A 13,007-nucleotide genomic window follows, 5' to 3' on the forward strand; every position below is an offset into this window, starting at 1 on the left:
ACTTGGGAGGCTGAGGCAGGAGAACAGCTTTAACCCAGGAGGCAGAGGTTACAGTGAGCCGAGATCATACCACTGCACTTCGACCTGGGCAACAGAGCAAGACTCCATCTCAAAAAAAAAAAAAAAGGATTAAAGAAAAAAGAAAATACTCAGCAAGGCCAGGCACGTGGCTCCCACCTGTAATCTCAGCACTTTAGGAGGCCAAGGCAGGTGGATCACTTGAGCCTGGGAATTTAAGGCAAGCCTGGGAAACATGGCAAAATCCCATCTCTATAAAAAATACAAAAAATTAGCCAGGTATAGTGGCGCGTGCCTGTAGTCCCAGCTACTCGGGAGGCTGAGGTGGGAGGAACGCTTGAGCTCAGGAAGGTGAGGCTGCAGTGAGCTATGATTGTGCCACTGCACTCCAGCCTGGGTAACAGAATGAGGCTCTGTTTCAGAATAGAAAAAAAAAAAGAATACTCAGATAGCTTGGAGGTCATTATTCTTAGGACAAATTAGACCCTTTCCATAATTTGTCTAGCTTTAATTGTAACATTTTAATGTAACATTTTTCAAATTACCTCTTAAGGCTCCCTCCAGTTAAACAGTAATAAAGGAAATTACTTTCCCCATGAAAATTACAACAAAGTAAATTTAAAGTAGCTGAATATCAACAGGTGACTAAATTTAGGTATGTGTGACCGACAGACATTTTTTCAGACAGGGCTGTGTGCCCTGAAAGAAGTGTACTGTCAAGAAACACATTTCGCAGATACCAGGAATATGAGTTTTTAGGGTGGGATCATAAGCTGCTCTCTTAACTGTTTTAGACATTTGGCACAAAATATTTTTAGGAATTCTTTATTCTTAAAAATCTCAACTGCATATATAAGCTTATTGCTCAGATAGAAGAACATTAGTAATCAACCAAAAGTCAATTCATGTTATTCATTTATTATTTTCTATAATGTATCTGAATATAATAAAATCATATATACTTTTTGGTGAGAAATTTTCAATATAGAGATTGAAATTATTTTTATATCAATGTCATAATTAGGAATATATGATTCATACTTCCATTTCACATTCGTCATTGCTAAGCCTCTGTGAAAGCATTGTTTATTTCTGTTTCACAACAAGAGCTAGAGAAAGCTCAGGGTAAAGATAAACAGGGATTACCAAAACCCCAAATAAAGACCTCTCCAAAAAAGACCAGTTATGGAACAAGGTCCCTTCATCAAGAAGCAAAAAATAATCTACTTTACCTCCTGTAAGATAATAGACTATATGGAACCCAGATGAGAAATATGTGAAAATACTGAAAATAAATTCAAGCTGATTTGAAAGAGTGTTTTTGTTTTACTACCATAAGTACATTAAAAACAAATTGTATTTGGACCCTACATAACTTAGAAGTTATAGAAAGAGCTTCCAAGATGAAAAATAACTGCAAAAAGAATTACAATATAGAAATTATTAAAAGCATTTCAAAAACTATCATTTGCATTTGCAAAAAATTTTCCTCTTTAAAGGAGAATTCAAATAAAGAATAACACAAAAAAGTCAACCTCTCAATTGTTTCATGATTAAGCATAATAAAGAACATATCAGCAATCACACAGAATCTATTCTTATAAAATTCATTGCAACATTTAAAATATTTTACTGCACAGAAGTTTGGACATCTATAGATAATTAGTTTGATCTTGTTCTATTTTCACCTTGTTTGCAAACACCTCCTTTAATCACCCTCAGAGTCTATTAAATGACATAATAAATTGTTTACTAAAAATATAGACATCAAATCTCCCCAAATTTTGGATTCTGAAAACTTAAGTATAAACAGGCAGCCAAACAATGTTTTGAAAAATATATTCATTTACATGGCATGACTTTTGCAGGGTTCTAATAAAAAATTTTAAGTACGGATTCTTTGTGTTTCCTATGAAAAATAAAACCATCATTTATACTAATTCAATTTAACTAAGAATACATGGTCAAAATTTTTTTCACAACTTAATTCTTTGTGGCAAGTAATATGCTTATAAAATTTACTCAGTAGTGATTTTCCAGTTAGTACCAAATTTTTCATTCAAATATACAAGCTATTTAAAAGGAATTATTTAATAACAATAAATATGTGATATCACACCATGTACTTAACCCTAAAGCCTGTGATGCAGCAACAGTAACAGTGGGCAAAGGTTTAAAAAGGAAACATGTCCACTGAACACTTTCATTTTTGAAGCGAAAACATCACCAAATTATTTCTTTTATAGTAGACTCAATGTATGTCAATTTGCAACCAAATTTATACTCTTCACTAAAAAAACTGTTGAAATAATAGAGAAATTACATATATAGAGGTAAAATATGATTCTTCTTGTTATTGCATTTCTCATTTCATTGTAAGTGATGGGGCGCTGCTGGCTGATTTCACAGGAGCAAAGGAGACCACACTAAGGTCAGGGTTTCCGTGAGAGAGGCGACAAGAAAGACTGAAAAATGTCACAGCTTGGAATCTGATTGCTTAAATACATCCTCTATTCTAGTCTTATAAGCTTTTCAGCTGGTAAATCAAAATCCTGTTATACACTAGGATAATATTCATGACAATTCTCTATATTTTATCTTCTTAAAATCAAAGACTCAATTCTAAAGGGTTAATAGAGGAATTACAAAGTAACTCTCTAGTTTGCATTTCCCATAATGCTAAAATAAAGCTTTTTCTTTTAGTCTAGAAATTTGCTTTTTTAATACTGTGAAAAGCCTCTATGAATCTGTTTAACGTATTTATTTCTTTTCATCTATTCAGTGCCACTGGGCATAACATGTAATGCAGTGCGTGTTGATATTTTGCAAAGCACCACATGACTCACTGTACCCTAATGCACTCCATTAATCCTGTTTGGACAGCTGGGTCCAGGCATTTGTTAGCTGCATTTTAATTGTTCCATCTTTCTTTTTTTTCTTTTTATTTATCTCTATGGCAAACTACTCTGGAATTTAATTTGTTGGCCTTCAAAAAGTAAATTTTACCATTAGTTTGTTTTCTTTGTATCAAAACTATACTCAGCATGTAATTTTCTTCCATAAAATCAGTATATATTAATGATTAGCAATCAATCTTAAATAACAGTACAGTGAATGAGTTTCATAAGTATTAAAATGATAGGCTGGCTGAAATAGAACAGAAATTATTTAATAGACTCATAATATAAATGATAACATTTAACATCAAATCAGGTTGCTAAAGAGCATACTTTCAGCATTTTCAAGATTCACATAAGCAGATGTCAAAACAATAACAAGTCCTATAAAGCAAACACAAAAGAAATAAGACTATTACACACACCAGTTTTTTATTAGCTTATGGAACAGTGGTCCCTTTACATTTACACTTTAATTTTGTTTTCTATTACAAACATGAAATCCTTTGTAAGAATTATGAAGATAACTACAAAGCTTCTACTTTCTTTGCACAGCCTGCATCCCTGATATCTGTAAGTCTTCAATAAATAATGGAGGCAATATGAGAGCTAATGCAAAAGCAACTCAAAGTTACCAGCAATTTTTGTTATGAGCAAGTAGCTAAAATTTAATGACCGAAATTTTCCGATCATTTGTGTGCACTCTTAAGTCAAAACCTAAGTCTAGAGAATTAGATAGAAATGCTTAATGAAAATTTTTGTCTGAAATAATATTTAGTGAAGAACTGAGAATATGGTCTACGATAGCATTTTATAAAAGGCGACTAAAGGAAGACTTACTCAACTATTTCAATGACAAAGTGAAAATCTGTTTTTCTTTTAAAAGATTATCAAATTCTCCATAAACTGAAACATTAAGAAAATGACAGGAATGAATGACAGACAAGTAGGAACTCTCAAGGGTGTCCTTTGAATCAGAGTGTGTTCTCAGAGATTACACTGCTTTCACCTCTATTTCGTGGACACAAAGCAGCTTAAAATAATTTACAAATGTTCAATTTTTTAAACCATACTAAATTATAAATGCTTAAAAACTTTTATATAGAAAAATTAGTTTAATGTAGTTTCCTCACTAGAGGACTCAAAAGCCTAACTTATGAATGTGTCAGTAAAAACAAAACACAACAAAAAACCAGCCCATTGTTTGGAGAAAGAATGCTTTTAAGTGTGTAAAAAATAAACGGTCTTTATTTGGTAAAAGTATTTGTCTTGGTATGCCCCTATACATAAAGTACAGAAGCAAAGGTGTAAAATGCTGTAGGAAGAAACACTGTATTTCAAAGGTAATCTTTATGAAAAAGTTTAGAAAGTAAAAGTTAAATAAGTTCAGTAAAGACAGTTTTTAAAAACATGGATCTTTAAGTGAAAATTTCTCAATGAAACTTACCCAGTGTTCTCGACATCACAGGCAGAGCAGAGCTCAAGACCAAGATGGACACACAATTTCCAATGATCTGTTATGAGAAATGAGAAAGAATATTGGGCAGTTAAACAGCAGGATGACAATCAAACCCAGTAACATTCTGAGAAATTCTTGTGCATTCTAGTTACCTAGTGTACTTTGCCGACTTCTTAATGATACTTACTATTCAGTACAGAATTTTCAAAGAAAAACACACTTTTAAATAAATAAGGTTATATCTGTAAGTTCTAGAAGATGTTTACAGTAGCCAGCACAAATATAGTTATAGAATACTTAAATTACTTGACACCTAGATAATGCATTTTACATTACTGATTGCAGTTGTTAGTTTCAAAAGGCTCTGCCTGTCAAGTAACAAATAATTAACATATTGGAGACTTCGGACTACATTTTTAAGGCCAGATTATTGCTTAAGATCTCTTTTATCACATCTATTTCTAATGTTTATTATAAGATTTAAAAAGCACCAGAAATCCAAAACCTCTAAACTTTTGTAATAACGCATCCTATGTTTATTCTTCCATAGTAAATAAGAGGAGTTGAAAATACCAATTAATATTTATGATCATTTAAATTAGATACTAAATACCTCAACTACTTATTAAGTTTAAAGAAATAGCTGTGTGTGTGTGTGTGTGTGTGTGTGTGTGTAAAATAACTTCTTCCCTTCAAGTAGGCTAAAATATATAAAATAAAAACAAAACAAGCTTTCAGCTCTTATTAGTTATTCTTCTTTGTCAGCCTATGGGAATATTTTATAAAGATTCAGTCACTATATACGGCAACAGCCTTTTTATTCTGAAGCCAATGACATGTTGTGGAAAAAGTCAAATTAGCCTCAGACTACAAAACGTTTCTGAGTAGAACTCTTCCGTCTTACTTTAATTATTCAAATTTGAAATACTTTGTCTCTACTACTTGTAGCAACTAAGTTCTTCAGACTTCAAACAAGCTCCCTGAAGTACAGTTAGCACAATCCAAGTTACTCATTAGCAATACGCTTTCTTTAGAGGAAAAGGAGTCCTTTCAGGGGTCTTCTATAGCTAGTTAACAAGCTCTGCAGTTCTTTGCATTTACAGTGAATGGACGCCATCCAAATTAAACAGGGTACATCCCTTTCCCACTCACTCAGCATTTCGAAAATCTTCCAGTTTGTGTTTACGCAACTTACAAACAAATACCTATCACTGCAAATGAACCATTCAGGATGACTATTAAATAAAGCAGTCTGTCTGGGAAGGCAAGAGAGGCCACAGTCACCTAAGACTCTACCTTACCTTTGTCATAGTTGTGTCATCTTTCTTGGGAGTAAAGTTTCCAAAAAATCGAAGGCTATAGAAACCGACAACAGAGGACACCATAAGATAGCTGTGAGAATCAAGGAAAAAACTCTCCAACAGAATGCAAGTTTCCTAAGTTCTCAGCAGTCTCCAAAAAGTCTTAAGGCCCATAGGAAAAACAAAACAAGAAGCCACTTCAAGTGCTTGAGGAAGACTAGCCTGTTGTTTTCTCTTCTAGACAAGTGTCTTAGTAAATAACCACTGCCCCAGAAAACTAGGTATAAAATTTGGGGATAGGCTGAACGTTCAGCTAAAGAAAGGATACAAAATCAAAATGATTTCAAGTGCAGCTCCCACAAAACCAAATGTAGAAAGAGAGGCATTTCCTATTCCAGGCCCCTGGGGTGGGAGAAAGACACTTTTCAGAATTCAATGACACCATTATACTGGTTTCCCTAAAACAGCTGTTTCATAAATATAAGACAGTTGAAATTATGAATGTTTACTACTTTGAAATAACATCTAGATTTTCAAAGGCCAACAAGACATGCCATTAAACTGATTTCATCAACAAATTCAGGCACCATGTTAACAATTTTAATAAGCTCAAGAAAAATTACTTATCTCAAATGTAATTTAAGTTACTTGTCAAGATGACATGATTATGCTTACTGTTATAAAATGGGGCAACTTGCCACTTGAGGAAAAAAAATCCTGAATAGTTTTGGGAAAGAGTTTTTAAAAATACCATAGAAAAATAAGAATAGGATATACAGCTATCTGAATGCTTATACAACATACAAAGATTACACAATCAAAGTATGTCAAAATTAAGCTAACAGTAGAAAGAGAGTAAATGTGCATATCCTGTTCCCATACCTGAAAGTGTCTTTTGCCCAAATTTTCCTTGGGAATTCAGAGTTACAAAAGATAAAACTGTTAACACCGATTTTTAAAAAGTAATGCTATAAATTTTTTCCTAAACAATTATCCCTATCTCAAAAACTATCTTTACCTAGAACTTTTAGAAAACACAAAAAAAGTTACTATTTTTACAATGAAATCTGAAAAAAATCATTCCCTACTGAAATAGAACAGTATTTTCAAAGATTACTAATAAAAGAAACTATCTGAATATTTTACTGGTCAGCACAGATTACATCTAATAGAAACAACAGGGATAATTAAGAATCTACAGTCAGCCCAATAAAAAATAACTTTTTGACAATCTTTTGAAGAATAAATAAATGATGCTAGTAGAAGGTGATGGGGTTCAGGACACACTACTCCAAAATATGGGGCCTAGTATTTGAGAAAACATAGGAAGGTCACATACTGATCTGCCTCCCTTCTCCTGTGAAGCAGGCCATAAGACCCCCGTTCGAGGGAGCCCTCCCCGCCACCCAGAGGAGAGGCACACCGAGAAGAATATGAACAGGCCTTGCCTGTTTATATCATTTATAATCATTTATAATCATTAGATCATACCCCTGTCTTCCAATCATACTTCCCCAATACTGTCCACTCTTCACCAAACCTGAGCATAAAAATACACAGCTTTTTCTGTTTTTTCTGGTCTTCTTCATTTCTGAAGACTCCTGTGATATGTAAAACTTATCTTAAATAAATTTGTCAGCTTTACTCTTGTTAATCTTTTGTTATAGGCATCTCAGCCATGAACCTTGCAATAGGTTAGAATAAGAAATTACTTCTTCTCCCCCACAAAAGCTTATTGATCAACAGAGATAATGCTTTGGAATTATGCTATCTCAAGAGAAGCCATGTAGGAAGGATGATGATTATTTAATTTTTTTACACAATTATACAGGGATCTCCTGTAACGTACAACGGAGATAATGCTTTGGAATTATGCTATCTCAAGAGAAGCCATGTAGGAAGGATGAAGATTATTTAATTTTTTTACACAATTATACAGGGATCTCCTGTAACGTACAAGTCATTTTCTACTAAGCACTAGGAGGGATGGGTACAAAAATGTACCACAGGGCTTGGGACTTGTTTTGTTGGTATAGTAAAATGGGTTAAAAGTGACTAGGAAGTCAGTATAGTAAGTGACTTCCTGTTCTATCAGCGGGTTTGAGTATAAAACTAAGAAAAAGATAAGACTGTATGTGGAAAAGGGTAGTTTCTCGTCTGTCTGTAGGATGAGGCACGTGAAGCATGATGGTGGGCTTATATTCATGGAGAAGAGGCTGTTACTGAATACAACAATGGCAATAACAGATGGCACAAGGTCCTGGAAAGACTGGGGTCGGGGGATCTGAATCAAGACTGTGGCTAAAGGAATTTCATATAGCTGAATGAATTTCAGTAAAATCAAGATAAACTCTGATAAGAAATCTAAAAGGAAATTCCAACACTTGAAAAAAGGCCCTGTCAATCCAAAGTAAAAAATTAGACACAAAAACCACAGTTTATATTATAAAGGCTCTTTGCATAAAGAAATTCATATAACTTGAAGTATATACATGCACAAAGGTGAATGTTTTCATTAGTTTATTTGAAATACTCAGGGTATAGACATAGAATACTTTTGCAAAAGACAGACATTTTAAAGGATTTTACTTTACCCTTGTTCCTTTTGGCATTGCTGTTTCATCAACCAATAGGCAAAGAATATTACAAGCCACCAAGAGGACCGAGATGGACTACAAGACAAACAGCAAACTGTCAGCTCTCAAGACTTTTTACCAATACAAAATATTAAAATCTAGGTAACCAAATATATGTTTCAGAATAGAGGGAAAGCAGTCAAGACCAAAAGGCTATATATTAAACTAATCAGACTATAAACAGGAGCTGAAGAAATTCTAAAAGATTCTGCAAGTTATTGTAATTTCAAAGCTTGTGACAAAAGCTGGTAGCATAGATCCTTCTACTAAGTGATCTCACCAATTGGAAACACGCAACTCCACAGACTTAAAAAAGTGGTAAAATATTATCAGAACTAATTTCATAATGTAATTTTCATATTTTATCACAGAATTTAAAGCAGGTTATCTGCAACACCTTGTTTTCTTAATTTTTAATGAAAACAAAGACTGAATTTCCTCCTTTCATGAAGAAACAGATAATCTTCAGAATTTTTTTTTAATTGCCATTAATTTCCATTTTTGCTTTACTGGATTTTCATAAATAAAGGCATAGATGGATTTTAATCCTGTTGATAGAAAACCAGTTTATGAAAAATCATTTATCTGAGGGAGCTGCCATACTCAAATGCTAAAGTAAATAATACATAATTTGCTTTTATTTAACTAGGTAAATAAATTCTTACTGTCTCAATAAGGAGGAGAACCATAACAGCGGGATACACCAAATTTCTTTCCCATGCTGAAGCCTTTTTTCGCCTCTCTATTAAAAGGAAAAACAAAATAAAACAAAGTTTTCTCCAGATTAACATTTTCATTCCATAATGCTATAATCTGTTTTTTACATAATTTCTTCTGAAAAAACACAAATTACTTTTAATTTACCTCCACAAACTATAAAAACTAGAGATAGGGCCTTGCTCTGTCACCCAGGCTAGAGCACAATGGTATAGCCACAGCTCACTGCAACCTCCTAGGCTCAAGTGATCCTCCCATCTCACCCACCTGAGTAGCTGGGACTACAGGTACGTGCCACCATGCCTGGCTAATTTTTTATTTTATTTATTTTTTGTAGAGACAGGGTCTTGCTATGTTGCCCAGGCTGGTCTTGAACTCCTGGGCTCAAACAATCCTCCCACCTCAGCTTCCTAAAGTGCTAGGATTACAGGCAAGAACTACCATACCCAGCCAGAAATCAGAGTTTTAAACCCAGTTTGCTACATTAAACGCCTCATAAGAGAGAACGGAGCAGAAGTAATTCTGTGATGCTTGAATTTCAGCTCTGAGAAGACATCTCAATTGTTCAGGAAATATATTGTTAATATACAGCTGACTCTGAAAATACAGAAATACGGTAGGTCTTCTATAGTCACAGGTTCTGCAATAATTTTCTATCATACGTAGATTTTGGTATCCATGGGGGTTCTGAAACCAGACCCCCACGAATACTGAAGGCCTACTATATTTGTATTTCATATAGATCTACATATTGATATATATCTGAATGAATAAAGTTATATGAATAAAAATCCCTTCTATTCTTTTTTTTTTTTTTTTTGAGACAGAGTCTCGCTCTCCCAGGCTGGAGTGCAGTGACATGATCTCGGCTCACTGCAACCTCTGCCTGCTAGGTTCAAGTGATTCTCCTGCCTCAGCCTCCCAAGTAGATGGTACTACAGGCGCACGCCACCACACCTGGCTAATTTTTTGTATTTTTAGTAGAGACAGGTTTTCACCATGTTAGCAAGGATGGTCTCGATCTCCTGACCTCGTGATCTGCCCACCTTGGCCTCCCAAAGTGCTGGGATTACAGGCGTGAGCTACCGCGCCCGGCCTTCTTCTATTCTTAATATCCCAAAGATAAACACTTCTAGTTTTCTAAAGGCTGGAAGCAAACTTCTACTTTTACCTACAACACCAATCCTCATGCTAAGAACAAGTAGAAAAAGATGAATCAAGGCCGGGCGCGGTGGCTCACGCCTGTAATCCCAGCACTTTGGGAGGCCGAGGCGGGCGGATCACAAGGTCAGGAGATCGAGACCACGGTGAAACCCCGTCTCTACTAAAAATACAAAAAATTAGCCGGGCGCGGTTGTGGGCGCCTGTAGTCCCAGCTACTCGGGAGGCTGAGGCAGGAGAATGGCGTGAACCCGGGAGGCAGAGCTTGCAGTGAGCCGAGATCGCGCCACTGCACTCCAGCCTGGGCTGGGCGACAGAGCGAGACTCCGTCTCAAAAAAAAAAAAAAAAAAAAAAAAAGAAAAAGATGAATCAAACTTAATTAAAAAAAAAATCTGTATGAACATATCAGAGAGCTACCAAGACAATGAAAATTGAGGGGCCAATATTCTGTGAAGTGAACTGAGCTAAGACCTCCAATTTGTACTACACCTTCCGCTGCGAGGCATTTCCCAATATGTAAATTGCACGGACCCAGGAGGTTGAGAAATCAATGGGTAAAAGGCAATGATTCTAAAGCAAACCTTTCAGCAAACTCAACAGAGCCAAAAGGACAGACATTGGCATTTGGGGGTACCAACGCAGTCAAAATTTGAGACGCTATGATCATACAGAAGAGAAAAGGGCAAAGAAGTGAGCCTGGCAGACACTGCCATTTTCCCTTCAAGACGTCAGTGGCTCAGAGGCCGAGAAGAACAACAGAAAGATGCAACTATGAGGCTGAGAAGCCAAGCAACGCTTCTGTCAGGCTCCTGTTTCTTGAGAGGTGAAAACTAAAATGTATTAAGAAAATGGGATCATAGTCGATAACTAAGCAACTAGGCTTTCCATTAGGACCAATGAAAAGCTATACCCTAGTATGAGGGAAGGCCAAAGTGAAAACAGACCAGTCGTCATAAAGACCAAAGTCTGGCCTTGAATGATCTCAAGTCTAATGGATTAGACTGATATGTCCCTACTCTAATTGTCTGCCAGAAGCAAAAGTACATTCTCCCCAAAAGAAGAAAACATCATACGGAGTTTCTATAGTTTTGTATAAGAAATATCTGGCATTCAATTACACATTACCATACATAGGAAAAAGAGGCTGGGCGCGGTGGCTTAAGCCTGTAATCCCAGGACTTTGGAAGGCCGAGGCGGGCGGATCACTATGTCAGGAGTTTGAGACCAGCCTGGCCAACATGGTGAAACCCCGTCTCAACTAAAAATACAAAGAATTAGCCGGGCATGGTGGCGGGTACCTGTAATCCCAGTTACTCGGGAGGCTGAGGCAAGAGAATGATTTGAACTCACGAGGCGGAAGTTGCAGCAGGCCAAGATCAGGCTATTGCACTCCAGCCAGGGCAACAAGAGCAAAACTCCATCAAATAAATAAATAAATAAATGGAAAAAGAGGGGAAAAAAAGACAACAGAAACAGACCTCCAGATGATTCACATTTTGGATTTATCAGAAAGATGCTTTAAAATAAATGATTAACATATTCAATAAAATAAGTGATAAATGGAAAATTTTGCAAGTAAATTTAAATCTATAAAAAATAAACAGAAAATCTAGAACTGAAAAATAATGTAACTAAAATGAAAAATTCAATAGTTTTGACAATAGTTATGACATAGCTGAAAGAAAGCAAAATGGAAGACAGACCAATAGAAAATATCAGACTGAAGCATGAAGATACAAAAGGAGATAAATACAGAAAAGAATATAAGAATGAAAAAGTCTAGCATATGTGTAACTGCAGCCTGAGGAAATAACAGACAATGGAGCAGAAGCAATATTTGATAAGACAATGGCCAAGAATTTTCCCAAACAGATAAAAGACATCAAGTCACAGTATCATGAAGTGACACATAGATTTCAAGATAAATACAAAGAAAACCAAATCTAAGCACATCAGAGTAAAATTGCTAAACAGAGACAAAAGGAAAATCTTTAAAGCCCTTTGAAAGAGCAACAACATGACTTTCAACCAGAAACGAGAAGACAGTAGAATGACATCTTTCCAATGCTGATAACTAGCAAACAAAAATTTTTAGTATGTTTTCCAATAAACAAAACCTGAGAGAATCTATTACCAGCAAACCTGTGTTTTTCAAACAGAAGCTAAATGAACATTAGAAACATAAAACTCAAAATACAAATCAGGAACATATGAATTAGAATACCAATGAAACACCACTTCACATCCACTAAGTCGGTAAAAATTTTAAAGTCCAACATTGTCAAGTATAGGTAAGGATATGGAGCAACAGGAATCCTACTCATGCCCAGCAGGAATGCAAACTAATACAACTATGTGAGAAAACCATTTGGCTTTATCTACAAAAGTTGCACAGGCACATATACAATGATCTTGTAATTCCATATCTAGTATGTACCCTGAAAAAACATATATACCAAGAGATACATACCAGAATGATTATAGCAACATTATTTGTAACAGCAAAAAACTAGAATCAGATCTAATATCCACCGACAGCAGGATGACTGAAGTAACTTCAGGAAATATATTATTATTAACAGAAATGAAAATAAATGAACACCGTATCTAATTTTCAAGAACATAACACTCGACTTCCACTTCCAAAGTTGCAGCAACATCAGGGACCATGTTTGTCATCCAGTCTGAAACAATTAAGAAACCAAAAAGTACACAGATAAGAAACAACAGTTTTCAAGACAGTGGACATCTGATTGTGGAAGAACAATGATGCCTGAGACACAGGAAACAAACCACACAAGCCCTTTCTGACCCAGC

At 35.3% G+C, this 13,007-nt stretch overlaps 1 protein-coding gene across 15 annotated transcripts in view; it reads right to left on the reverse strand.

Moving 5' to 3' along the window:
- LMBR1 (limb development membrane protein 1) overlaps positions 1-13,007 on the reverse strand; it is a 211,748-nt gene that overhangs the window by 46,760 nt on the left and 151,981 nt on the right. For all 15 annotated transcript variants that reach the window (XM_077997816.1, XM_077997809.1, XM_077997817.1 and 12 more), the window contains 5 exons: positions 8,977-9,053; positions 8,270-8,347; positions 6,004-6,077; positions 5,676-5,766; positions 4,363-4,429 (listed from right to left, as the gene is read on the reverse strand). In XM_077997816.1, the coding sequence (XP_077853942.1) occupies positions 4,363-4,429; positions 5,676-5,766; positions 6,004-6,077; positions 8,270-8,347; positions 8,977-9,053 (387 nt within the window). The remainder of the gene's footprint in view (positions 1-4,362; positions 4,430-5,675; positions 5,767-6,003; positions 6,078-8,269; positions 8,348-8,976; positions 9,054-13,007) is intronic.

The sequence above is a fragment of the Macaca mulatta genome, chromosome 3, assembly GCF_049350105.2.
Source record: "Macaca mulatta isolate MMU2019108-1 chromosome 3, T2T-MMU8v2.0, whole genome shotgun sequence".
Lineage (NCBI taxonomy): Eukaryota > Metazoa > Chordata > Mammalia > Primates > Cercopithecidae > Macaca > Macaca mulatta.